Source organism: Sorex araneus, chromosome 8 (assembly GCF_027595985.1).
Source record: "Sorex araneus isolate mSorAra2 chromosome 8, mSorAra2.pri, whole genome shotgun sequence".
Classification (NCBI taxonomy): domain Eukaryota; kingdom Metazoa; phylum Chordata; class Mammalia; order Eulipotyphla; family Soricidae; genus Sorex; species Sorex araneus.
The window spans coordinates 38,032,316-38,060,302 of NC_073309.1; the positions used below are offsets into that span (position 1 = coordinate 38,032,316).

The following is a 27,987-nucleotide window of genomic DNA, read 5'->3' on the forward strand; positions in this document are numbered from 1 at the left end:
CCAAAAAGAAAAAAAAATAGGCCTGAAGCAAAAGGGCGGGTAGGGCATTTTGCACACAGGCGGCAACCCAGGTTCCGTCCCCGGCATCCCATATGGCCCTCCAAGCATCGCCAGATGTGATTCCTGAGTTGCAGAGCCAGGAGTAACCCCCGAGCATCTCAGAGTGTGGCCCAAAAACAAACGAAAATCTCAAAAAGCAAATACTCTTTTTAAGTTTTCGTTATTTCTCATTTATTCTTAAGTCCAGGTTAAGTTCTAAGTGAATTATTTTGTGTGTGACACATTATACCTCTAAGTGCTTTTCTCAGGGAACTTCCCAGATGTGCCTCTAGAAAGAGGCTTAGGGAAAAAATGTGTCAGGATAATTTGAATATACTTATTAGCACTCTTCCTGTTTGGGTTTTTGTTTGGGGCCACACGCAGCTCTGTCTCATGGGTTGCTCTTCGCAGTGCCAGGACGGTGGGTGCTGGGGATCAAAGCCGGGCTTCCTGCATGCAGAGCCGGCACTCCTGGGCCCCACCTTAGTGCTCCTTAATCACTTTATGGACCCATAAGTTCACTGAGTAAATGGGTCAGACCTGTGTATCTACTTCCTTCCCAATACCAAAAAAAAAGTTTGGTAATGTTTTTTAAAGATAAGATGACAAGGATGAATGGAATGAGAGAGAATTTACTGCAGGACAAGGGCTTTTCATAGGCTTTCCAAAGATGAAACAGCAGCAGAGGGGGGCGGGGCCGATGGGAGGGCGTGAGTGAAGTGCTTGCCCTGTTCCCTGAACATCTACATACAGCCAGTTTCTCAGGAGAGAGATTGGAGGGACCACTCCTCCTACCCCCGGCCGCCCCTGCCGCCTGACTTTTTGTTTTGATTGAATGACTCTAGAAATGACCTTCAGATGATTTGGGGGTTATCCCAGTAAGAACGCCCATTCGCTGTGCTGTCCTGCAGCAATGTGCTCCGTGCATGTGGCGATGGGTTAGGTTGCTCTTGCTGCCTCCTTTAGTATGAATGGACGCCTAAGGGTGCTTAGACTTTCTAAGGAAGCCCTCCCCGTCACAAACACAGCGGATCCTTCATCCCGAAGAGGCTGATGAGGGGCCCTCTAGATAGTACGGCAGGCAGGGCACTTGCCTTGCGTGTGCCCAGCCTGGGTTCCCTCCCCGGCACTCTCTATGGTCCCCTGAGCCCCGCCAGGAGTGACGCCTGAGTCAGAGCCAGGCAGGAGTCAGCCCTGAGCACCACTCTGTGTTGCCAGCAAACAAACAAACAAACACAAAACTCTGAAGAAAATAATGTAGGCCATAGAAGAAAATGGTATAAAATTAAGACCCTCAGGAACGAGAGAACAGGCTTCATTATTGCGCGTCTAACAGTAATAGAGTGTTGAGGGAAACAAAGGCTTGGAAATTCAATTGTGGAGCTAAAAAACAATAGTAGGCTTCAGAGAGCAAACAGATGATCAGAAAGTCGAAGATAAAGGCAAAAAGATGAAAATTGGGAGGGGAGTGAGAGGACTGGTTTAATATTTTAGAACAGTAAAAATGGGATTTCTAGAAAGAATGAACAAAGGGGGCCAAAAATTCTGACAAAAGTAACGTGGGAACAATATCTGGACCTGATGAATACCTGACTAAGAATGAAGAGGGTCTCCTTGTCACAGGTGGAGCACAGCCCAGGAGAGAATCAGTGGACAGCGTCTTTCTAATCTGAACTCCCCGAGTTGCAGAGGCTCAGATTATGAAGGCTTTCACGGAGAAGAGATGGGTCCCCGGGATAGGGCTGGGAGTGAAAGTCGCTTTAGGCTTCCAGCAGAAGCAGCCGGAGGAGCTCTGACTAAACTGCTGAGGAGTGTGAGGCCTTTCGGCCTTGAGACCCACCGCAAACTAGGAAGTGCCAGGTCGGGTGAAAAGATTTCACACATGCAAGTCTCAAGTTTTACCTTCTGTGCCCTTTTCTTTTTTTTTTTTTTAATTATTTTTTATTGCGGTAGTGTTATTTACAAAGTTATTCATAGCTCCCAACTTTACAGTCATCCAAGATCAAATTCCATGTGTATGGTTTACCCGACCTCAGATCTCAACCTCATCACACCAGTATCAGACATCACTCCCGCCTGGGCTCTGGGGCCATATGGGGTGCCGAACCCGGATCAGCCACATTATAAGGCAGATGCCGTAACTGCTGTCCTATCACTCTGGCTCCTTCTGTGCCCCTTTTTAAGGAGCTCCACCAAAAGCGATGTAACCCAAGAAAGAAGGCAGCCTGCGTTGTGCACCGAAGGGTGGTGGTGCAGGCGGGCAGCTGTTTGCTGGGGCTGAGTCATGAATCCCAAGCCCAGCTGGGAGTCAGGGTAGGGCCTGGACGAGGACTTTCTGGCGCTAACGATGCTGATGAGGGCAGCCTATGGGAACCTGGGATGGACCAGCTGGTAGAGTGGAGGGGATGTTACCCAGGAAACAGCCAGCAAAGTCATGCTTTAGAAATTCTTCCAAGTGAACTTGGAGCCCAGGAGGGTCAGTGCACCTGCTGTCCTTTGGTCCATTCTTTGGTTGCGCCTGGAATCACCTATTTTGTGGCCGGAGTTTGGATTCGGGAGCGTTGAGCAAGCGCAGTGTTGGGAAGGTCCAGAGGGAGCTGTTCCAGGGATTGTCAAGAGTCGAGTGACTGCGGAGACGGGGCTGGGCTGGTTTCCGGTACTTACTGCATTCTTCCGGTTGTTTTGATGTCTCGTAGGCTCTTCAGAGAAATAAGTTTCCCGGCCCAAGCCACACTGCATCTTACGCGTGGCCTCCCATCGCGCGGGGCTGTGATGTGGTGGTCATCTCTCACTGTGGAAACGACCCGTTGTTGTACCTCCTGCCACTGCTCACAATTTTGCAAACCGGGGGCTGCTACAAGTCACTCCCGAGTAGAAATGGAGTAAGTTGAAGACAGTTTTATTTGCAGTGGTATGAGCGAACTATTTCACAGTAGGCCACCTAACTTTGGGTATGGATGGCTGACGTTCCACAGCGGATTCCAGGCCGGGAAGACGGACACTGTCTCCCTCCTGCCATTGCTCACACGGTCTCGTGGGCCGTCCTGCTGGGCCCTTGGTTGAGATAGGAGAGTTCGCTTTTAGGGCTGTGTCATTGATGGAATTATTTCACTGATAGAGTAATACATCTCATTGTCACAACAACCCTATAAGATGGTCATCCTGTACCGTCTTCGTGGTCTTATCCTTGAGAAAACCAGACTTACAAAAGGTTGTTAGTATCAGTGCTTCACAGCTGACCCTTGGCAAATGTAGGATTATCAGAATTTAGGTGTTAGGCCATCTTGTCCCATAGCCTAGAGATCATTTCACAGCAGCCCACTATTATATGAGAATCCTGCTTACTCTTCGCCCTGGCTTTCTCAGCGGTCATGGGCAAACCACCGAGCAAGGTGGACGCTGACAGCTGCTTGGCCGTGTGGGCTCAGCTCTGCGTACATGAAACGCTGCTGACCGTGCTCTTACCATCCCAAGGTGGAGGGTAGCGTCAGGAAAGACACGTAGCGCCTCCTTTGGAAAGAGCACACTTTTATTTTGCTAAGTAGATCAGGTAGTTTAATGCTTTCTCTGTGGAAATCTTCATCAACTGTTTTATGTTGATTTATAAAGTGAAGCAAGACACGTTCCCCCCGCCCCCCGCCCCTGTTGGTTCTGGGGATCAAGCCCAGGACCTCACTCGTGCCAGGAGGGTGTTCTAGCATCGAGCTGCATCCCCAGCCCTAAGTTGGTACTTACCTTCCTCCTCTAGCTGACCACCTACCCCTGAGGCCCAGCCGTGCATCCTGCCGGCCCTGCTCTCTCGGCGTCTCCCTGCATCGCCCTCGCTGGCCTGTCTGGAGGCCTGATGGCTGGAAGGTGCTCAGGAGAACTGAGGGCAGGGAAGAGGAGACCCGTTTTTGCTTTCAGATTGTGGCCGCCTGTGATGGGAAGGTGTTGGGTGGCCCGGGTACCCGCAGCAGTGTCCCGTGGAGCCAGTGAGCACAGGCGCAGGGGGCTTTTGGGAGCAGCCTACCGAGGAGACTTGCCAAGCCCCTGCACCAGGCGGTTCCTCCCGCTTCTGCGCGGAGCAGAAGCCCCGGAGCCAGGCGGCCGGGTGCAAGCCCTCTTGTTGCTCTGTCTCTGCCCTCGGGCTGGGGGCAGCTGGCTTCCCCTCTCGGAGCCTCGGACCCCTCACCTGTGAAGTCAAGTCATGGCTTTTGACTGCTGTGAGGGCTTAGAGGAAGGCGCAGCAGTCGCTTCCGATGTGGCTCAGCCCATGTAGTGACACCTGTCTAGCTTTCCCGACCGGTACAGTGATAGCAAAGCCCGCGTGTGCCAGACGGTGCAGGGACCCTGCTCTGCTCGCCTCAGCTCTGTCCGGAGTTACGTGCGTGTGTCTGTCTTTGCAGCCGCTGGCCGTCATCGTGTGCCCTGGCTGGAAGAAGGCCCAGTTCATTTTTGAGTTACTGGGGGACTACAGCCTGTCGTCCAGGCCTCTTCACCCCATGCTGCTGACAATTGGACTCCACAAAGATGAAGCCAAAAACATGAAGCTGCCAAGAGGGTGTAAGCGTCCTTTCCAAGCTGTTTGGATTTCCCTGGAGAACACAGTGGACCTGCCAGGCAGGCCAGGGAATCAGAGGACACGGGCAGCTGATGGCCAGGCCTTCGCTGTCAGGTCCCTGGGGGTGGGCATGGGGCAGGTCGGAGCTGCTGAGGAAACCACGTGGTTTGATGTATGGATCAGCCTTGACCGTCATTCTGAAGAGAAAAGCCTGCAGCTCAGGGAGGCAGACAGTGAAGAAGACACAGTGACAGGTCACACACAGTGACAGGAGACACGGGGACAGGAGGCACAGTGACAGGACACAACAGTGACAGGTGGCACGTGGTGACAGGAGAGACATGGTGACAGGAGATGCGATGACAGGTGACACAGTGGCAGGAGACATGGTGACAGAGGAGACACAGTGACTAGGAGACACAGTGACAGGTAACAGACACATGGTGACAGGAGACAATGACGATAGGAGACACAGTGATAGGAGACACAGTGACAGGAGACAGAGTGACAGGTGACACTGTAACAGGAGGCCTGGTGACAGTGGAGACACAGTGATAGACACAGTGACTGTAGGAGGCACTGACAGGTGGCCAGAGACACACAGTGACAGGCTAAGGTCTCATCTCACCCACCCTAGCAAGACAAACAGCTTTTTTGTTTGTATGTTTCAGTAGAAACTATGTGGGTTCTTACTGAAGAAAAATGGCAGAAAAAAAAATCATAGAACCCTAAGATGCCCATTGTGTTTTCTTCGAAAATTTAGGTGATGTAATTGTCACGACACCACATAGCCTCCTGAGATTGCTCAAATACCAAAGCTTGTTGTTCCTTAGACTCTGCCACCTCGTTTTGGATGAGGCAGAAGTCCTGTTCGTTGAAGCTAATGAACAAGTAAGTGTGCCCACTCAGATGTCATTACTTCTCAGAAATATGTGCATGTACATTTACACATAGAAACACGTGTGTCAGTAAAGCCTGAACTGCCTGTAGCAATCTGGAAATGTTTACTTGGGGAGGTAGCTTCTAAAATCAAACCGATTGATTTTCTCTGAGGCTGAAGCAGTAGTAGAGCCGGGAGGGCGCTTGCCTTCCACACGGCTGACCCACGTTCCATCCCCGGCATCCCATATGGTCCACAGAGCCCCACCAGGAGGGATTCCTGAGCACAGAGCCAGGAGTCAGCCCAGAGCACCACCGGGGATGGCCCTCAAAGAAAACAAAAATATTAAAACAAATTTTCTCTTTATCTTTTTGTTCTTCCTTTTGGGCCACACCATGGCGGTGCTCAGGGGTGCCTCGCAGGGTGGTGCTGGGTCACTCCTGGCCGTGCTCAGGGGCCCACCTGGGCCCTCGGGTGCAGAGCAGACCCTCCAGCTCTTCACGCCGCTCCAGGGGCTTTCACTTTCCTCACAAAGAAAAGCACTTGTGTCTGAGATTTCTTGTCAGGTGTTCTCTCTGGAGAGCAAAACTTCATGGGAAGGATTCCTAAAATATCTAATAGTTTTCTGACTGCGGAAGCCATCATTTTAATTTTGAAAGGCGTAGCTCTGATTATCTTTTATACTCAGAGGAAATCTGTCTTGGAGTATTTCCTGTTTTCTAATTCTCTGCCTGTTAATTAATGTAGGTTAGTTAATACTTTCAGAAGTACATTGTATGTGTTAATTTGTAGCTGGGATTTTGTCTGTGTGTCGAGTGAGGGTTGTGGGATGGGGGGTTCCCAACTGGAGCTCAGAGGTCCAGAGGCCCCAGTGGTGAGTCTGACTATCCAGGCAATCGATGCTGCTCAGGCCTGCAGTGCTGGGGGTACCCAGGCCACCCCGGCAGACAGAAGGACCCAGGCCACCGTGGCAGGGATGGGGGTACCCAGGCCACCAAGGCAGGGATGGGGGTGCCCAGGACACCGAGGCAGGGATGGAGGCCTCCAAGGTTGCCTGTGATGATGCTCTGAGGATTATGTTACACAAGGAACCAAATCTGGTCGGGCCACTGCCAGGCACGCACCCTAACCATTGTACTATCTCCTGGTCCTAAAACTTGCTCTTGGGGGCCACACCCGGCGATACTCAGACCTTCCTCCTGGCTCTACACTCAGGGGTCACTTCTGGCACTGCTCAGCTGTTGTTTGGGAGGTCCAGGCCCGAGCCTGGTCACTTCCTGACTGAGTGGGCGGGGTTCCGGCACCGCCCTGACTGCCCTCCTGAAGCCGGGGTGGGTCACGCTCCTTCGGCCTGTGCTGCTGCTGGGTCCGGGGCACCTGGGCTCAGCTTTCACGGCGTCTCCCGAGCCCGGGCTCAGCCTGGCCATCTGGGCTCCTCCTGGGAGCTGCTTGTCTGCTGCCACCGAGCTCATCTTTCTCTGCTCGGGTCACAGTACTTTGTCCTCAGCGAGGTCGATCCTTCACCCCCTAGGTCCCCATCACCATGCCATGGGGTTTGTCTTTGCATTTAACATTGTTTCCTGTGGGATTTTTTTGGGGGGTCTGGAAAGACTTGTCCCACCCTGAGAACAGAATGTAAGCTTCTCAGTTCTGTCAACAAAATCCTACTCAGTTTTGAGATTTTCTTTTTTTAATTAAAAGAGAGGAGAAATAATTCTGCCTCAGTTCTGTCAACGAAATCCTACTCGATTTTGAGATTTTTAAAAAATGAAATAATTCTATCTTTGACTTTTTTTTTAGATGTTCGCTATATTAGACAACTTTAAAAAGAATACTGAGGCTGAAGAGAGGGAGTCTGCGCCACATCAGATTGTTGCCACCAGCGTCCACTGGAACAAGCACATAGAGCATTTAATCAAGGAGTTCATGAACGACCCCCACATCGTGATCACCGCCTTGGAGGAGGCCGCGCTTTATGGCAGTGTCCAGCAGGTCGGGTGGGGGTGGGGCGCGGAAGGGCAGTGTCCAGCAGGTGATGCAGGGGTACGGGTAGGGGAGGGGCTGAACGGTAGTGTCCGACAGGTGATGCAGGGGTGTGGCGGGGGGAGGAGCTGAACAGCAGTGTCCAGCATGTGGGGGGGCTCAGGGTTTGTGGGGACGGGGGCGGGGTCTGGGGAGCTAAACACAAGCAAGGGACCTTATTTCCAAAAGAAGTTTCAATTTTTTGCACAGATCTATTTATGTGCATTTAGATTTCAGTGTATTTCATCTACACCCCTTTCTATTTTAATTGTAACTACCTATAAGAAGTTACAAATGGAACATCTTGGACATTTAAAAAAAAATCACAGTGTTACTGCATTTTGTTGCCAGATAGTGCACCTTTGCCTTGAAAGTGAAAAAACCTCCACTTTGCTCCAGACTCTTGATTTTGTTCCCAGCCTACCACAAAAGACCTTGATCTTCACCGGCTCAGAAGCTGAGACAGAGATCGTGTCTAAGGTGAGCCCTTCTATGTGTCTCTTTAAAGTCTTAAGTGAAGCGAAGGATTATCATGAAGGCGGTCGGTATGAGAGGAGAGAGGGGAGGCCCAGCCCTCACCTTAGGGTGACAGAAAGGAGTTGAACCTCCCAGGGTGGGATTCAGGTAGTTCAGGGTGGAACGTACACTTGAACTCTGATGGATCTCCGGTAGCCGAGAATGCTGAGGACAGTGACGTACTGGACGGGCATGAACTGTTGACGTTTCTCCTCCATTCAAAGAGGAGGTGAGTTCTGTTGATGACACTGGCATGGTGCAGAGGGGCCCAGGGTTGCCCCGAGGCAGGAGCCCCGGCTGCGTCACCACCCACAGAAGCCAGCTTTCCCCAAGCCAACCGAGGGAGGCATCCAGTGTGTTGTGTTTTGTAAGGGCAGGACACTCAGGAGGTCCGACTCATGAAGAAATCCCAGCATCTCCCGTACCGTGGTTGTCCAAGAGAAAATGACACGGAGTGATGGTATCCCATAGCTGGAAAAGTCAACTATCTGGCCAAAGATCAAGTTCTATCAATTCTAAGATGTTGAACTGAGGTTTCCAAACTTACTCAGCCTACTGCCCCTTTTTCAGAGAAAACAACAACAACAACAAAAAGGATGACTGTGCCTCCCCTGGAAATCCGCCTTCTTTTATTGGACAGGCCAAAAGTGTCCTTGCAATTGCACCCAGTCATCTCCTTGGGTTGTTCAGCAGCCGAGGGACTTATCACCCACTTAGAGAAATACTGATGAGAGCAGGCCAAGTACTGAGCACATAAAATGTAGAACTGTAGGGCTGGAGTGATAGCACAGCATTTGCCTTGCACGCAGCTGACCCAAGTTTGATTCCCAGCATCCCATATGGTCCCCTGAGCACCACCAGGGTGCCAGGGATTGAGCCCGGGTCTTGGCCACATTCGGGACAAACACCCTGCTTTCCGTACTAGCCCTCCAGCCCTCTGCTATTTTTATCACTGTCACTGTCATCCCGTTGCTCATTGATTTGCTCAAGAGGGCACCAGTAACGTTCTTATATTGAGACTTGTTACTGTTTTGGGCATATCGAATACGCCACGGGGAGCTTGCCAGGCTCTGCCGTGCGGGCAAGATACACATATACAAAAAAAAGGTATTTTTATACAGGTTGAAATTTTGATTTAATTCCAAAATGATAAATGGAAGTGTAGTTCTGACCATGTACTACTGCAGGGCTTGTGAGGCTGGAGAAATAGTTCCTTGAGGATTCCAGTCATGCCCCAAATGACTTCACACAAATTTGTGGTTGGCTGAAATCCCCTCTTTAACCTTCAGGGATTTTGTAAAAGTTCTACATTCTAATTTATAAATAGTGTAGATCATTTTAAAGGAGGAAAACTAATTAAAACAGTTGTTTAATTGAATCATCATGCTATGTACAGTTACAAAGTTGTTCATGATTGAGTTTCAATGTTCTAACAACCATCCCTCACCAGTGCACATTTCCTGCCACTGATCTCTCTTCCTCCCTCCCCCACACCCTCATCTCCCCAACGCCATCCCTGCAGCCTGCCTCTATGGCAGAGACTTTCTTCTCTTTCAGTCTTTCTCTCTCATTTTCTTTTTAGGCACTGTGGTTTGCAGTACTGCTACTGAAAGTGTATCATGTATATCACTTTACCTCTTTTTCAGCACTCAGTTTTTGTCCTGAGTGATCATTTCTAGCCATCATTGTCATAGAGGTCCCTCCTCTGTCCTAATTACACTCCCCCTCCCCTTTGTGGCAAGTTTTTAACCATGGACCAGTCCTCCTGGCCCTGGTATCTACTGTCTTTGGGTATTATTCACATACTATGTTTTTTTTTCTAATATCCCGCGAATGAGTACACCATTCTATGTCTGTTCCTCTCCTCTGATTTCACTCAGTGTGATAACTCTCCATGTCCATCCATGGATAAGCAAATTTCATGACTTCATTTTCCTGGTGGCTGCGTGGTACTTCATTGTGTAGATGTACCATGGTTTCTTTGTCCAGTCCTGTGCTTTGGGGCACTCGGGTTGTTTCTGGATTCTGGCTACTGTGGACCAAGCTGCAGTGAACAGAGGCGTGCAGATGGCTTTTCTGCTGCGTGTTGTTGGGCCACTAGGGTACCTTCCCAGAAGCAGAATTGCTGGGTCAGATGGAAACTCAATGAAAAAAAAATTTAAATCAGAGTAATTCACTTGAATATATGTCTGGCTATAAACTGTAGAGTTTCAGAATTTGTTTTGTTTTGCTGTCATCTCCTTCTCCAGAATTAGTGGGTGAGTGCGGTAAGACTTGATGTTAGGAGCATAGCAGTGACAGTTGACGGAGCAGCCTGCTTCGCTGACTGGGAACTGGCCTCTTTGGTTTCCTCTCCAGGTCGTGGAAAGCAGTTCAATATTTTGCCTGAAAATGCACAGAGACTTGATTTTTAACATAAAGAGTGTTTTAGAGCAGTGGAAGAAGAAGTTAAGTTCTGGCTCTCACATTGTGTTAGGTAAGTGTCTCAACTCCTCCTTAGGTCTAGAGAGGCTGAACTAAACTGGGGGTCTCGTTTTGTATGTATGTCACCGCCCAGGTCCCTCTTTCCCACATAACTGAGAATGCATTAGTGATGTGAACATCATCGAGAGAGCAATGCCCGGTCGGAGGCTGAGGCAGATGTCAGTGCCCCAGGGGCCTTGGGGTCGGCAGCATCCTTAAGGCAGACATTGGGGATCAGCGAAAGAGTTGACTTGGATGAAGCATGGTCATAGATGATTATTAAATTTAATACCAGAGGGGCGGGAGAGATAGCACAGCAGGTGGGGTTTGATCCCTGGCATCCCATATGGTCCCCCGAGCACCACCAGGAGTGATTCAGGATACTCCTGAGCATTACCAGGTGTGGCAAAAAAAGAAAAAAAGAGGACAAGGATTCAATACTAGAAGTATAAAACTCAAAACAAAACCATATGTGGGCAGCCTGTGTTTGTAGGAAGAGGCAGCTTTCAAGCTAAAAGGAAGATCACTTTTTTTCTAACTGTAGTCACTGGACTGACCTTTTTTGCAGGCGGGTGGGGAGAAATAATAGAAAAAGGGTTTCTTTTCATTTAAGAAGTAAATGCAATAAAGAAATGTGTTGGGACTGGAGCAGTAGCACAGCAAGTAGGGTGCTGGCCTTTCCTGTGGCCAATATGGGTTCAGTCCTGGAGATCTCAGATGGTCCCCAGAGCACTGCCAGGAGTGAGCCCTGAGCATCACCAGGTGTGACCCAAAAACAAACGAACCAAAAAAGAAATGCGATGTCTGGTTATTAGGATTACCCGTAGCATACATGCATACAGTGAGATTTCAGGCTCGTTTGAAATGGTCACGATCCTCTCTCCAGCCGTAACAGATGACTGCATACCGCTCCTGGCCATCACTGACGCGACCTGTGTGATCCACTTCAGCTTCCCGTCTTCGCCCAAAATCTTTGGTGGACGCCTCTATTGCATGTCTGATCACTTCCAGGGTACAACCGAACAGGTTTGATTGGCTTTCATCACCTCCGTCTCCCATGGGTGTCTTCCATGTAATGACAAATCCAGCGCCCACGGGCTGCTCTGGGTGATCCAGTTTTCTCATTCTCCCCCGGCCTCAGGGATCTTCCGCAGAGCAGGGAGACAGGAAGACCAAATCCGTCTTGCTGCTGACGGAGAGAAACGCGTGCCATGCGGTCGGTGTTCTTCGCTACTTGGAGCGAGCAGACGCCAAGATCCCGTCCGAGCTGTATGAGTTCACTGCAGGAGTCCTGGAGGCCAAGGAAGATAAGAAAGCGAGAAGGCCTCTTTGTCCATACCTTAAGGCTTTTGGGTTTTGCAAGTAAGCCTTTGTCATCTTTTGACATTTCGAGGTAACACTGAAAGAGGAGATGTTTGCAGCTTGGTGACTGTCCCCATGTGAAGCACCTCCCAGCGCTGAAGCAGCACCCTCGAGATACCCTCAGACCCCTGCCCCGTTTGCTTGAGCCTTAGTAGCCGGTCCCCCGGGAGCCATTGAGGGACCCATGGGTTGTTTCCAGTTTGGGCTCCAAAGCCTCTTGTACCTGGCTTTCTGTGAAAACATGCCCTTTTTACTCTTGGGTACAGGTACACTTTAGAGCAGAATTGCTGGGTGTGGGGTAGACATGCCCACTTTCTCCAAAGAGATTGATCATTTACTGGGCCCATTTATTAAACTGGATGAATTGTAATTGCTCTGAATCGATGAAGTATTTTCCCAAGTGCATGGTGATAAACCATCGTGGGTTCTTGTTTCCCCAGTAATGTCAAATGCCTTCATGTATTTGTGGGATGTGTGACCATCCTCTCTTCTGGTGACGTCCCTGTGCAGGTCTTCCCCCCTCTGGTGGGGGGAGAGGCGGTAAGGGGTTGCACCTGGCACGCTTATGGGTGTTCAGCTGTGCTCTGCTTCCAAGAAGTCTGGCTATTTTTAGGCTCTTGTCTGTCCTTACACATATAAGCATGGGCCTGTGGATTCCTTCAAAGACCCCAGTGGGAACTTTGATAGCAACTGTATTAATTTTACAAGTCAGTTTGAGGACTGTGATATCTTAACAGATATTGGCACCAGTCAGACATGCCAATCATTGATTGGCTGATGGGATGGGATAGTAGATATCTGAAACTTAGTGAGTAGGTTAACATTAAAGGTGTTCATGTTAAAGTCGACCATAACTTTTTAAAGTTTGGCATATGAAGTCGGTTATTAGCCTTAATTTCTATAATGCCTTTATAGAATGTTTACATTGAAGCTGCAGCTCATTCTCAGTTTGGGTAAAAGAATGACTTTGGGTTATGGGTTAATTGAACTTATGAGATCTACTGATGTGTTTCTAGTTTAGAGTGTATGTTGGAAATACATTTTGTTCATTTACATATTGCATTGAAGACTGCCTAGGGCCAGAATAAAGGAATGCTTTTAAATTTGTTTAATATTAAATTAGAGGATTCCTTTCAACTTATTTACATATTCTTAGTGTCAGTTGAATCTTTTAATTCATTCTTTTTTTTTTTTTTTTGGTTTTTGGGTCACACCTGGCGATGCACAGGGGTTACTCCTGGCTCTGCACTCAGGAATTACTCCTGGCGGTGCTCAGGGGACCATATGGGATGCTGGGATTTGAACCCGGGTCGGCCGCGTGCAAGGCAAACGCCCTACCCGCTATGCTATCACTCCAGCCCCCCTCTTTTAATTCATTCTTAAAGGGAGTAGAAGTTCTCTGATTTCAATTACAGATGAGATTTCCTGAAGAAAATTTTTAATTCATTTGAAAATTGTGATTATTTGAGGTCAGGGATGTGGGTTAGCGGCATGCATAGCTCACATGTGTGGTGCCCTGGGTTTAGTCTCCAGCAATGCCCAAACACTGAAATTTAAAAAAATACATATAACTGGGTTGTTTTCATTTGCTGTAAAAAAAAATCTAGTTACTTTTTTTCAGAGACAAAAGGATATGTCCTGACCGACATCATATTAATCCAGAAATAGACATGCCAAGGAAGATTTCAAACCAGGATCTGCCCAAGTTTGGCTACATTAAAGTAAGTTCTGTTATGGGTCCTTTTGTTGAGTGATTAATGGTTATTCTCATGAGCGTGTTTCACATTCTTAAGCAAGAGAATCCTAGTAGAATATAGTGATGACTCCCAGGGGTCAGTTTTCACACACAGCCCTAAATCTGTGGTGGTGGGCATGGGTCCTTGAAAAGTGCTGATTTTTAAAGCCGCAGCATGGAAAGAAAATCAAGATCAAACTGAGAATGAAGGAATGACTTCAACAAATACTTCCTGTTCAGGAAGAGGGTTGTTTCCTTCTGAGGACTCTTAGGAATAGTGCAGGGCAGATGCAGAACAATCCCTGATCATTCCTTTAAAGAAGAGTTGAGTTCTTGGGGCTGGAGCAATAGCACAGGGCGTTTGCCTTGCACGCGGCCGACCCGGGTTCTATTCCCAGCATCCCATATGGTCCCCTGAGCACCGCCAGGAGTGATTTCTGAGTGCAGAGCCAGGAGTAACCCCTGTGCATCGCCAGGTGTGACCCAAAAAGAAAAAAAAAGAAGAGTTGAGTTCTCGCTTTGCTCTGACTCCCTCTGCGCAGTCTTCCCACACCTTTGCCTGCTCTCCTTCCACCTTCCCTTTCTTCGGGCCTGCCCGTTGTCTCCATCCACACTGTGCTCCTGCTCTAGGTTCATCTTACTCATCTCCTGAGCCAGTGCCAGCCAATGCTTGCTTTGAGCCACTGTTGGTTTAACACCCAAAAAAGAAATAAAAAACTGGAGGACTTGGACATGCTGGCGCTCAGAAACGCAGACATCTTTATGCCGCCCCCTTCCGTCAAACTAACATTTCCTCACGTGAGCTCAGCCGGCTAGTAGGGCCCCCACAGGCTGCCCGAAGCCTGGACGCTGTGTGTCTTGTGTGTGCTTACTTTGCACGTGGCCAACCTAGACGCCACCCCCGGCACCACTTACGGTGCCCTGAGCACTGCCGTGTGGGGCCCCAGAACAAACACACAAACAAGAAAAACCCAGTATTTTTTCATGGAAACAATAGCAACAAAAACACCATTTTACTAAAACGTAAGCTTCCCCAGAGACCCTTAAGAAGTGGCCACACGCTTTGTCTTGAAGGGCAGCTTTCACACCCGACAGTGAAGTCACACTTAGCAGTGAGGCCATGATGTGTGCTTGAAGCTGCTGTTTTGGTTCAACAATCCAGCTGCAGCATCCAAACAGTTGAACCTAGCCAGAGAGTATACAATTCTAAAGAATGGGCAAGTCTAAATTTATAGATGGTCATAAAAATGAGGAAACACACCCATATAATCAGTGTAAAATCAGCATCACCGCTCAGAAAAACAATGGAATGCAGAAAGTCATTTTCCCTGCACCCTTCCACCGGAAAGATGCTTAGGGCTGGTCCCAGCACGAGGGAGAGAATGGAATGGCTGAAGGCCTGGGAGCCTCTCCACACTTCCCCCCTCCCCCTGACTGGCAGCCCCCTCCACATAGCCCACATCCTTGCCCCCTCATGCACTCTCGACCTCACCTGGCCGTTCATGCCTGTCCCCTCCTGGTTGCTGTGCCCCGGTGGACGTGGCTTCTCTGTCACCGCCATGTCTCATACACAGAACACTGGTTGTTGCCAGAACCGGGGTCTGAATGGCTTCAGGAGATGGAGATGCTGATGTTTCAAGGGTTTTTACAAAGCCTTACAAAATAAATAGAACGTTTGCCCATAATAATGACGTTTCAAAATAAATACGATTTACTCCCGTAAATCTTTCAGTAGATTTAAAGTAGAACTTTATATGGTGATAAGGTTTTCATTTTTATTTGGGGGCTAGTTTTCTAGCTTATGTTTGACTTGTTGGGTGTTGTGAGTGTGTGTGTGTGTGCGTGTGTGCACGCGCGTGTGCTCTTAAGTGCTGATTTCTGCAGGTACACTTGGTTTTAGATTGCTTTCTGACCATGCTTGCTGTGTATGTTTCAGATTATTCCCTTTTATATTTTGAACGCAACGAAATACCTTGGTCGTATAATAGATAAACATGTGGATCTTTATGCAACTCTAAATGCTGAAATGAAGGAGTATTTTGAAGATTTAAGTAATAAAACAACTGTTGAAAAAGTGGAGAAATTTGGATTATATGGATTGGCAGAAAAAGCAGTTTTTCACAGGTGAAACATCTTTGTACTTCTCTAAACTTTGTGAAGCGTGAGAAGTCTTTGAAAGGCACCAAACCCTATACATGTTTGTTTTATTTGGGGGCCACACCTGGCAGTGCTCAGGACTGTCTCCTGGCTCTGTGTTCCTGATGGCTTGGGGGACCCCTGGGAAGTGCCAGAAATAGAACCCGGGTTAAATTTGTGCAAGGCAAGCTGTATGATCACTTCAGCCCTGAAGCCTATTTGTATCTCTGTCCATTTGGCCCAGAGCATATATGGGAGAGCCTGGTTGTCCCCTGGAAGGTGCCTTTAGGGTCTGTCTGCCCAGACACCTAGCCCAGTTGTACATGTACACATGTATGTGATGCTACTGGAAGCTCATGTGACCTTAAATGGGTATATATGTGATCTGTCCACTGGCCCTTTCTGGGCTGCATGTACATATCAGTTGCTCTTCATCCTTAGAGAATCCCTGTAATTTGGGCATCCTTCCCATTTTGAGAGAAGCCAACCCAATCTTGGTGACTTTCCTTAGGTTTGTGTGAGGTCATTTTGGTGAAAATGGAATCTGCTCTGTTAATTTTCTTAGAAGGGATATTTTCTCAATACAAAAGTATCGCATGCATTTTTTTAAAAACCCTTACCTATGTTTTAACTAAATATACTGTTAATAAGTGCACTTAGAAGTTAAGTGACTTGATCTCTGCTATGAGATAGAACCGTGCAGCTAAGACTGTGACTCTTTCACGTGTGGTGGCTCAGTCTCAGTGTTCAAGTGACAGCTCCGATACCCTCCAGGGTCCAGGTGATGGAGAAGAGTGCGAAAGAAGACGCCTATGTCTTAGACAGTGTCCTGGTCAAGTTCATAGACGAGGGCAGGATGGGGCTTGTCACCCGAGACCAGCTGCTGCATCTCCCGGACCGTTTCCACACGCTGCCCCCGCAAGCTGTGGAGTTTATTGTGTGTCGAGTCAAGCCTGCTGACAGCGAGATTGAGTGGAACCCAAAGGTGAGCTCTTGGACTGTCAGAACACATCTAACACGGACCCTAGACAGAGTCGAGGCCTCTGAGGTCACGTTCCAGGCTGCTTTTCTGTTCACAAAGGAGCACACGCCCAGTGCAGCCCTGCAGGTCTGGGCACTGTCAGAGTTGAAGCACTGGTGTAAAGCATCAGTCAGGATAAGCCATCAAAAAACGGGTAAGGGGCTGGAGCAATAGCACAGCGGGTAGGGTGTTTGCCTTGCATGCGGCTGACCTGGGTTCGATTCCCAGCATCCCATATGGTCCCCTGAGCACCGCCAGGAGTCATTCCTGAGTGCAGAGTCAGGAGTGACCCCTGTGCATTGCCGGGTGTGACCCAAACAGCAAAAAAAAAAAACAAAACGGGTAAGACCTGGGGAGGGGGCATAGGTGACAGGCATTCCTGGAGACGGGACAGGAAGGGCAGCTGCATTCCCCTGTGCCCTTTTGGCTGCATAGCGAGGATGTCACCAGTGATGGTGGATGGTTGGGAAGTGCCCCTCATCCCCGGCGCTGTCCGTGGTGCTGGGGACAGGCCGGCACCTCCCTCCCTCATCACCAGGGCACTGGGTCCCCGTCATATTGATGCTCCCCATTCTTCAAAGGAAGCTTTGGTGAAGTGTGTTTTATTTCCTTGGGAGGATATAAAATAAATCTTTGCAACTGGCAGAAACAGTTTGGGTTGTAACCAGGCTAGGTAGGAGGCAGGCAGTGCACAGATGAACATTTCCACCGTAAAGGATATGCTCCCAACACAGGTACCAATGGCACAGACACTTAGGCCAAATTCCTTACTACTGAAATTAGTGAAAAATAACTCTCGGGTTCATAGAGATCGTGCAGTGAGGCGGATACAGTGCTTGCCCTGTGTGCAGCTGGCCTGGGTGTGATCCCCGGCAGCCTCCGAACCCTTCCAGGAGCAATCCCTGAGCACATTGCCAGGAGTAAGTCCTGAGAACAGCCAGGTGTGGCTAAATAAAAACAAAACAAAAAATAACATTCTTATAATAGCTATTTCCCCACCTGTTTCTGTTTCTTTGCCTGATTGTTTTGTGCCACGCATGATGGTGCTCACTGCATTTTGACTGTGCTCAGGGGTCACTGCTGGCCGGCTCCAGAGACCGTCTGAAGCGCCAGACATCAACCCTGGGTCGGCCACGTGCAAGGCAAGCGCCCCACCTGCTGTGCTAGCTCTCCAACCCCATTGAGTTCTTGGGCGGGGAAGGGGGCACATCTGGCAGTGCTCAGAGATAGCTCCTGACTCTACACTTAGGAATTACTCCTAGTGTTCTCAGGGGACTCTATGGGATTCCAGGGATCAAACCTGGGTCAGCACATGCAAGGCAGGTACTATACCCCCCCTGTGCTATCGCTCTGGCCCACTGTAGTACCACACAGAGTCCCTTGTGTGCTGGTACCATGTGGGTCTTCTGGGAGGCAGTAGCTGTCAGCAAGGAGGTCAGGGTCCTTGGTCTCCAGAAACGTGGTCTGTCAAGCAGATGGAACTCGCGTGTGTCTTGAAGAGGAGTCTTCTGTAAAATGCAGGGTTTACACTCAAAGGGGGAGAGAAACAACCAGATCCTGACGAGCCAGCCCCCTTCCATCCTTTCCGCTTTAAATTTGAACTAAAACTTTACCCAGCAGGGATGGACCAGGCCCCTCTGTGGCAGCTCGCCTTGGGGTGAGAGCAGTCAGGTGTCAGGAGAGGGTGGCCCGGCTCAGTGCCGAGTGCAGTGGGGCTGCGGGGCTGTGACCTGCTCCGTGGGTGAAAGGGCTACACTGTGAAGACAGGCCGACAGTCGGGCAGAGACACAGGGCCTGTCCCCGTGAGGGAGCAGTGCGTGGAGCCCCAAGGCAGAGACTGCTGGGAACTCAGCTTCAGCAGCACCCTAGCCCGTCAACGCGAGAGGCACAGTGGTCGCCTCATGTCGTGCTGGTGGGGCTCAGATGAAGTGACACAGACCACATTTCTCTTTGTTTGGGTCCACACCCAGAGTGCTCAGGGCCACTCCCCGCTCCAGCTTGGGGGACCGGGCCGTGTCTTAGTCCCGGGGCTCCAGAGGGACCATGCAGACCGTGCAGTGCCAGGGACCAAACCTGGGCTCCTGCATGCAGTGTGTGTGTGTGTGTGTGTGTGTGTGTGTGTGTGTCCCAGCCCTGTGGGCCATCTCCCTGGCTTGCTTATTAATACATTAGATAAATTAATTTTTCAGGTTACTAGGTATATCCATCACAAAATTATTGGAAAACCACATGATGCAAAAGTGATACTGGCTTTGGGAAATACGGTTTGGATTGATCCCATGGTGAGTGTATCATTTCCTTTACACTGCTTGAATGGGTGCTTAAATATCTAATATACCGACTTTATACCTGAATAAATACTTAATACTTAAATACATTTCACCATAAATTAAGGCATATTTGGCCCAGTGTCAGGGAGAGCTTGATTTCTCATCGAATTTGGGTCATAAATTTGGTTGGTTTGGTTCCGTTTTCTTATAGGGAATTTTTTACATTGTAACTCAGTGCCCAGACTTGACCCACGTTCACACAAAGACACTCGCTCAGTTGTGTCTCACATACACACACCCCCTCAGTTGTATTTGTCTGGCTTTTTCTCACATACCCTTGGTTTTGTCTCTCTCTCCTCTCTCTCTTTCTCTCTCTCATATACACACATACACATGCACGCGTGCGCACGCGCGCACACACACACACACACACACACCCTCATTTGTATCACAGAAGCTTTTCTTTCACAGAAACTCGCCGAAACTGTTCGGCTGTTCTAGCACATGGACACTCTCCAGGTCTTCCCACACCGCCTCCCCCAGCCTGTGCAGTGCCACAGCCCCGTTGAGTTCACAGTCACGGCACCTTCCCGTCCCTAGGGAGGCTTGCTTGTGTTCCTTATCTGAAGTATTGCGAGTGGAGGTCTGGGTGTCTCAGCTGAGCTGTGGGATCCGGCCCTGAGCTCTGAGAATGGGACAGGCAGAGGAGCCTGCCGCTCCCGGGGAGCTGGGCCAGGAGGAGACCCCAGCCCGTAGCCTCTCGGCCTGCTGCAGCTCGTTTGTGTGGAGGAAGGTTCTGCACCGCTGCAGCAGGGGCACACGTGGAGGGCTCACTCAGAGGGTCCCGGGCGCGTGGCAGCCTGCCTGCCTCCCCACTGGCCGGCGGGCCCGACCGCTGCAGCTCGTCGTGTTTCCTTTCTCTTACGCACCGGACACGGAAGAGAGGGGTTTGGTAGCCCAAAAGAGCAGCCTCTCCGCTCACTCGAGACTTAGGGCCCGGGTGCAGACCACGCCTGAGCGCCCGAAGACCCAGCTCAGGGTCGCCCTTGGCAAGAGAGGTGGGAGTATCCGAGAGCAGAAGGTCTGAGTGTCACTGGTCCCGAGACCAAGGGTGACCTCTCCCCTGCCCGGTGCTGGTTCTGCGGGTGGGACGGGGCCCTGATGGGTTCTGATGTCAGCTGTGGGCTGTGCATGCGGGTGCTGCCATGGCAGAGGCCCTGGGCTTGGACGGCACAAAGGCCACTGCAGGGCGGGGTGGGCCCCGGGGCAGGGGTGCTTCCTCGAGGGGCTTCCTAACGGCACTTTTCTTTGAGTCCAGGTGCACATCACCAAACTTTCAAATTTGAAAACTTCTATCATTGATTACAACGTTCGAGCTGAAATTTTGTCGATGGGGATGGGTGTTGACAATTCAGAACACATAGAACAGCTGGAGAAATTGTACAAAGAAGTGCCCGCCTGTGGAGAACACCTGAGCCCCATCACGTAAGCGAATCTTGGCCTCCTTTTCCTGCGCGGAAACCCCGCCACCCCGGTGAGAAAGGTGGTTTGGGTTGGTTGGTTGCTTGGTTGGTTTTGAGTTTTGTTTTATTTTTTAATGGAAATAGAAGTGTTTAGTCAGTTTCCGTGTACCAGCACATAGATTTAATAATTATCAAATTTGGGCAATCTTGTTTTTATCCACATCCCAGCCACCACTTCTTTTAGTGGTGGGTTATTCAGACAGATCGAGGGCCGAAGAGATAGTACAGTGGGTAGGGCTCTTGCCCTGCATGTGGCCGACCCAGGTTCAATCCCTGACATCCTGTATGGTCCTCTAAACCCTGTTAGGAGTAATTCCTGAGTGCAGAGCCAGGAGTAACCCCTGAGCATCCCCTCTCTCCCCTCCCCCCCCCCCAACAACAACAACAAAGGCAAATCCTAAATAACTAACTTTGGGGGAAGGGTGTTTGGGCCACACCCTGCTGTGCTCAGGTATCACTCCAGGAGGGATGAGGGCGACCATATGAGATGCAGGGGATTGAACTGGGGTCGACCACGTGTGCTGCAAGTGCCTTAACCCCACCGTGAAGAAGTTGTTCACTTACAGCTCTCATAGAATGAATTTATAATTTTATTGGCAATCAGCACACACAGAGAGAAGTACACGCAGTGTAAGCATAGTCAGCGAGCCTCACTTTCGCCCCCTGGACACAGTGGGACTCTGGCCGGGAGTGTGGACAGCTCTTCTCTGCCACCGCCATGCCTGAAGGGCAGCATGCAATGCGGCGCCTGGTACCTAACTTCCCCCGGCTAGGGCAGGATCTGTGACCCTCATCTCCGCTGCTCAGTGGCCAGGGGCCAGGAGGTACCAAGCTGTATTTATTTCCCTGATTCTGCTATGGATGGGAGAAAGTCCTCGTCTGCAGTACTCCAGGTGGTGTTGGGGGTACTGGAGTACTCCTACAGGTTGGGTGCACTGAGGACCGTGTTTCTGGTGGTGTGGGACTGCTGGATCAAGAGTGGCTGCCTGGCAGTGCCCAGGCCCCTTGGCAGTACAGAGGCGCCCACTGGCTGACCCAGAGAGGGATGAAGTGGCGTATGGAGAATGCCCAGTCAGAAAGAAAATGGCATTTCCTAGTAGGAAATGGGGCAAAAGGCCCGTTTACTTCACAGCATCCAGTTAGCCATGAGTCCAAAAGGGACTTGACTTTATTAAGCATCAGGGAAATGAAAATGGAGCCACACGGTACTGATGTACTGCAGGTCTCCCGGACACGAGAGGAGATGCAGAGACCATGTGTGGAGAGTCTTTCACCAGAGCTCTAGTACTGCCTCTAGCAGCATCGGCAGTAACTTTCGGGGAGCTTCAGGCAAGGCTCGGGGGACCCAGAGGCACCTGGGCGAGCGGCTGAATGCTGGAGGCTGCGGCTCTAGCGCTGCTCTGGCCCCGCAGTGCCGGGCCACACCGGGCCACGCCTGAGAGGGGGCAGAGATGCTCAGGGGACCACGTGGCGCTGGGGATCCAGGTGGCTGCATCAGCACCTGCGCCAACCTCTGTGCCATCACTCTGGCCCCAAGAGAGTGCACGTTCCATTTTGTTTGGGGGCCACACCCAGCTGTGCTCAGGGCTTACTCCTGGCGAACTTGGGGGATCATATGGGATGCCAGGAGTTAAACCCAAGTCAGCGCAAGCAAAACAAATGCCCTCCCTGCCGCACTACTGCTCCGGCTCCGGCCCGGCAACATCCTTGTATGTTTTTTTTTTTAATGTATTAAAGTACAACAGAATTTCTAGTATTTGTTTTTTCTTTTTTTTTTTAAGTAAATAGATTTTATTCAGAGGTTTCTGAGGGAGGGAGGAAGGGATAAGTGGGAGAGAGAAATAGTAAGAATAACACGCTCAAGGGAGAATGCGGGCTTCTCCAAGGGTGGAGGAAGCCCCTACACATAACCGAGCTTTAGACACAAAAGTATGAAAGCATGAAAGTACACATCTCAAGAGGGGAGATGCGGGCAACACGTGCTCGGGCGACACGTGCTCGGCCACATGGGCGCAAGCAGCACCTGGGCTCAGGCAGCATATGCGCTGTATTTGTTTTTTCTTTAAATTGTGCTAAAACTGACTCTTCTTCCTCAAGGAACCCTTCGCTATTTTTGAGGTTCTGTGGTTACAATATTACACTTTTTCAATGATACTTTTCATGCATACATGGTTCCAACATGGAGGCAGCAGAAGGTGGTCTTCAGCCCTTCTCCCTTTGCAGGCCAGCAGCGGGTCAGCCCTCGGTGGAAGGGCTGATGCCTGCCTGTCACTGCAGATGGGAGGCCCTGCGGCCAGAGACCATCTCTGCCCATCTCTGCGCATCTCTGCCTGTCCCTGCCTGTCCCTGCCTGTCCCTCCCTGTCCCTGCCTGTCTCCGCCTGTCTCCTCAAGGCTCGGCCTTCACACCGTCTCCTCTCTCCAGGGTGCCTGCTTCAGCGGAGGCTGTCGCTGGTCTTCCCAGCACCCAGCCAGGAGACAAGGACTCAGAAGGAGCCACTGATTCCAAGACAGATGCAGAAAACCCCCAGCACGGTTGGTTGTGACCGACAGTCATCACTGCATGGGCGTTTAAAAAGGGCATGTGTAGGCTTTCCCCTTTGGGGAGAATTCTAGAGAGGGTAACTTTAGAGAGGAACTAGACTTGGTAGTTTTGACTATTCAGAAGATGTTTTTCTTTGGTCGTTGAAAAAAATATATTGGGTTATTTGCTTATTATTTGAGTTTTGGGGCCCTGGTGTTGCTCAGGGCCCAACTCGTGGCTCTGTGCTCAGGACTTGCTTCTGAGGGGCTTGGGGCGCACAATCAGCTAGAGCTCCTCAGGGTGTGACCTCTGGTGCATCCCCTCCCACAGTGCTCGTGCCATCTCAGCACACAGGCACCTCCCTGCCATGTGTGACATCCACCCATGTCACTGAAAGCCCAGCAGTCATTTTTTGGTTTTTTGGCCCACACCTGGTGCTGCTCAGGTCTGACTCCTGGCTGTGCTCAAGGATCACTCTTGGCAGGCTCAGGGGAGCGAAAGGGGTGCTGGGGATCAAACCTAGGTCAGCTGTGCGCAAAATGGTACCTAGAGAGTGGAAACATACTTAGGAAAGTTGCAGGTATGTAACCCATAGGAAAATCTGACTTTTAAAAAAATTTTTTTATTGAATCACCGTGAGATAGTTACAAGCTTTCATGTTTGGGTTACAATCTCACAATGATCAAACACCCATCCCTCCACCAGTGCACATTCCCTACCACCAATATCCCGGGTATAGCCCCCCTTTCCCACCCTCCCCCTGCTTCCATGGCAGATAGTATTCCCCAACTGTCTACTTCCCCATTCTCTCTACTTTAGGACATTATGGCTTGCAACACAGACACTGAGAGTTCATCATGTTTGGTCCATTATCTACTTTTGGCATGCATCTCCCATCCTGACTGATTCCTCTAGCCATCATTTTCTTAGTGATCCCTTCTCTATTCCATCTGCCTCTCCCCTCCGCTCATGAAGAAGTCTTCCAGCTATGGGGAAATCCTCATGGTCCCTGTATCTACTGTCCTTGGGTGTCAGTCTCATGTGATGTTATTCTGTACTCCACAAATATGGACAGTCCTTCAAAAACTAGAAATTGAGCTTCCATATGACCCCGCAATACCACTTCTGGGAATATATCCCAAGGATACAAAAAAGCACAGTAGAAATGACATCTGTATCTATATATTCATTGCAGCACTGTTCATAATAGCCAAAATCTGGAAACAACCCAAGTTTCCTAAAACAGATGACTGGTTAAAGAAACTTTCGTACATCTACACAATGGAATACTATGCAGCTGTTAGGAGAGATGAAGTCATGAAATGTGCTTATAAATGGATAGACATGGAGAGTATCATGCTAAGTGAAATAAGTCAGGAAGAGAGGGACAGACCTAGAGGGACTGCACTCATTTGTGAAAATCTGACTTTGCTTACAGAACCTGCCCCTGACAGTGCTGGCGGCGCCCCCATGAGCAGCGCGGCAGAGCCTGTGAGAAGGTGCGTGGGCCTTGGTCAGCCTCGAGAGAGCAGCTCCCCACCCCGCCCTGCCCCCCAGGCCTGACACTCCTGTGCGTGTTTCTCTGTTCCCAGCTTCTACCCCCACATCAGGTGGTTCCAGAAGGATGATGTGGTCATCCTGAAAATAAGGCTGAGGAATGTGAAAGATTACAAGTGTAAATATTTTCAAGATAGAGTTGTTTTCAGGTAGGTTTGTTGATCTGCCTTAGCTCTGTGTATCTTACAAAGTAAAAGATAATGGGAAGGTTATTCGTATTATTTTTTATTATTCAAGAACTGTGATTTACAAAGGTATTCATAGTTGAGTTATAGACATGGAATGCTCCACCACCAATCCCACCGCCCGCATCCACTGCCCTCCGCCAGGGTCCCAAGGTCCCACCCGCCCCCAGCCTGCCGCCTGGCCAGGCACACCTTTAAGCTGGGTTGTGGCGGTTTGGGTCCTGTGTCTCCAGCATAGTTGACTCTGGTTTGGATACGTGGCCGTGCCACTCCTCTCCACAACCGAAGTCCCCAAGGCCCAGGATCCCTGCCCCCTGTTACTTTCCTTCCGCATCTTCCTCCCTTCGTGGTTGTTTGGGCCACACCCGGTTCTACTGAGGGATCTGCCTAGAGATCACTCCTGGTAGACGTGGGGACCCGAAGCAGGGGCCAGGGACCAAACCCAGTTAGCAGCATGCAAGGCGGGCGTCCTACCCACTGTCCTGTCATGCCGACCCCCAAAGAGATCATTTTCGAAAGCAGTTGACGTGAGTTCCTTTTGTGAACCCCAGTGCCTGGGTAGAAGACAGATTTTACTTGGCTGACATGGCCCTGCAGGCCAACATCATAAAGGATGACTGCAAATGCCTGATCGAGAATGACGAGCCTGTCATCACTCTTGCAAAAGAGAAGAGGGAACCTTGGTGCAGCTTGCTCAAACAGAAGGTGAGTTCATATTAACTATGGCCGGCCGTGACCTGAGGACATTTCACGCCCTCTCACTGTGTAACTGCTGTGTTGAACAGAATCCTAATGTGGCCTTCGACTTTGATCACTGGGAAGACTGTGAGGAGGAGAGCCACTTCTCCAAGGGTAAGAGCCTGCACCCACCAACCCCCCTGAGGGCATTAGAGGGCTGGGGTGTCCTGTGGACACATTTTAGACACGCAGCCCTGGCCTTCATACCATGGGCCCTTACCATATTGCTCTTAGGGATTTATTTTTCCTAGATGCTAGTGGATTATCAAGTTTTGATCATATGCATTATATAGTTTATTTAGGGGGTTGATAGCACAGTGGATAGGGCGTTTACTTTGCATGCAGCCAACCCAGTTCAATTCCTCCATTCCTCTTGGAGAGCCCGGCAAGCTACTGAGAGTATCCCACCCAGACGACAGAGCCTGGCAAGCTACCCACGGCGTATTTGGTATGCCAAAACCAGTAACAAGTCTCACAATGGAGACGTTACTGGTGCCCGCGTGAGCAAATCGATGAACAACAGGATGACAGTGCTACGACAGTGCTATTTAGGGGGTTGTTTTGGACCTCCCAAGCAATGCTGGGGGCCCCGGAGGCCTCGCCTGCTGACCCTTGGCCAGCTATGCCAGCAGTGCAATGCCAGGGGCCCAAAGGTGCCGGGCTTCTCAGGCCTTGGGGCACTGGGGGATACCAGCTTCAAATCCAGAGGTGCTGGGAGTCAGCCAGCACAACCCCTCCCCGTGCTCCTCAGCTGTGCTCCCACCCTGCTCTGTATTGTCAGACCTTCGCGGATTACTTTCCAGGGAGAGTAACTCAGAAGCAGGCAGATCCTACCTGGTCATTTCTTGCCTCAGAGAACGAAAATAAAGTCAGAAAAAGAAAGCCAGAATTCGGGGGCATTTTTCTTTATTGATCAGAATGCCTGTGGGGAAGGAGAAGGCCCAGGAATCTGTAGTTAACATGTTGTTTATGATATCTGAATCTTACAGTCGTCCACTCGAAACCCCTGCCCTACAAAGCAGCCGAGGTCGTTGAGAACGGTGACGAAATGTCAGAAGAGAAGGGCAGCGAGAGTGACTGAGGCCTGGAGACTCACGGGACAGTGCTGCCCCGGCCCGCGCGCAGGAGCCAGCCGCCTCGCCCGACCTGCTTTGTTCTTTAGGTTTTTGTTTGGGGCTGCACACCCAGCTCTGTTCAAGAGATCACTCCTGGCTCTGTGCTCAGGAATCACTCCTAGTGGTGCTCGGGGCACTGTGTAGGGTGCCAGGAATCGAACCTGGGTCAGCTAGATGCAAGGCAAATCCCCTCTCTATGGTCTCGTCTATCGCTCCGGCCCCTGGGCCAACGTTTATACTGCAGAAAGTCAGCCCGAGTCATGGTGGGGCATTGGGCTTGGTAACGGTGAGAAATGCCTCACTGACTGTCCGAGGGGCTTTTACTGGCCAAGGAGGGTACGAGCAGGTCCCTGAGCACGGGAGACAGTGCTGGCCCGGCCTGCTCCGGGCTCACAGCATGTCAGCGCTGGGCTTCTGGGCGGTTCATCTACTGGCTGGAGTCCTGGTGCGCCTTCGTTCCATGTAGACCTGGGCTGGCTACACGCCTGCAAACCTGGCCGCGGGCCCACGAGTGGGATCTCTCTCTCCCAGACACTCAGCGTTGCCCTTCTACCCAACCAGTTAGTTGGGATTTTGTTGTTGTTGTTGTTGGTTTTTTTTTTTTTTCGGTTAGGAAGGCCGCACTCAGCAGTGCTCAGGGCTTACTCCTGGCTCTGTGCTCAGGGATCACTCATGGCGGGGCTCAGGGGGACTATATGGGGTGCCGGGGATCGAACTCAGGTCAGCTGCGTGCAAGGCAAGCACCTTACCCACTGTACTATCTCTCTGTCCCCGAGTTGGGATTTAATGTAGCTGTTTGTGTATTCATATGTTGAAGGATTCTTAAGATAGTCTAGCTACTAAGAGTAAGTGTATTACTTTCTTTTCCTCCCTCCCCTTTTATTTTTGGCATGTGTGGTAGAGCCTGGAGCCTCATTCATGCCAGGCATGAGCTTTCCCACCACGCCATGTCGCCAGCCCTTAAGTTGATAAGTTGATGCCTCGTGAAGAGCACGGGCGTGGGCAAGACTGGGCTGGCTCAGCCCTGCCTGTCAGACGCACGGCCCTCGCGGGAAGGCCGCAGCCTCTGCAGGCGCCCAGGCACCCAGGCGGCCGGAGGGCAAGAGAGAGCTCTTCTGAGTGGAGCCCGGAAAAGAAGTGTGGGGTGCCCAGGGGTAGCCCTGCAAGCAGCAGGCGGTGGTGCGGACTCGGTCAGCATCTGCAGCTCCCTGACTGGCTGGGGCCGAGGCTGGGGGGTAGAAGGCGGGAGCCCCAGACGGGATGTGTCTGCCTCAGCCTGGATCTCAGCTCCTGTGCGGTACAAAGCACCGATGCGCGCGTGTATGTGTGTGTGCGCGCACGCCTGTCTCCTCCCAGAGA

At 50.5% G+C, this 27,987-nt stretch overlaps 1 protein-coding gene across 1 annotated transcript in view; it reads left to right on the forward strand.

Moving 5' to 3' along the window:
* The window catches only part of TDRD12 (tudor domain containing 12), a 61,160-nt gene extending 33,514 nt beyond the window's left edge, over window positions 1-27,646 (forward strand). The window contains exons 14-32 of the mRNA XM_055146135.1: window positions 2,736-2,921; window positions 4,428-4,584; window positions 5,346-5,473; window positions 7,263-7,454; window positions 7,836-7,964; window positions 10,359-10,476; window positions 11,350-11,489; window positions 11,605-11,825; window positions 13,447-13,546; window positions 15,497-15,684; window positions 16,471-16,681; window positions 18,907-18,999; window positions 20,306-20,472; window positions 22,935-23,044; window positions 24,472-24,532; window positions 24,626-24,739; window positions 25,327-25,480; window positions 25,561-25,627; window positions 26,503-27,646. Of these exons, the coding sequence (XP_055002110.1) occupies window positions 2,736-2,921; window positions 4,428-4,584; window positions 5,346-5,473; window positions 7,263-7,454; window positions 7,836-7,964; window positions 10,359-10,476; window positions 11,350-11,489; window positions 11,605-11,825; window positions 13,447-13,546; window positions 15,497-15,684; window positions 16,471-16,681; window positions 18,907-18,999; window positions 20,306-20,472; window positions 22,935-23,044; window positions 24,472-24,532; window positions 24,626-24,739; window positions 25,327-25,480; window positions 25,561-25,627; window positions 26,503-26,594 (2,628 nt within the window). The 3' untranslated portion in view covers window positions 26,595-27,646. The remainder of the gene's footprint in view (window positions 1-2,735; window positions 2,922-4,427; window positions 4,585-5,345; window positions 5,474-7,262; window positions 7,455-7,835; window positions 7,965-10,358; window positions 10,477-11,349; window positions 11,490-11,604; window positions 11,826-13,446; window positions 13,547-15,496; window positions 15,685-16,470; window positions 16,682-18,906; window positions 19,000-20,305; window positions 20,473-22,934; window positions 23,045-24,471; window positions 24,533-24,625; window positions 24,740-25,326; window positions 25,481-25,560; window positions 25,628-26,502) is intronic.
* Window positions 27,647-27,987: the final 341 nt, after the last annotated feature.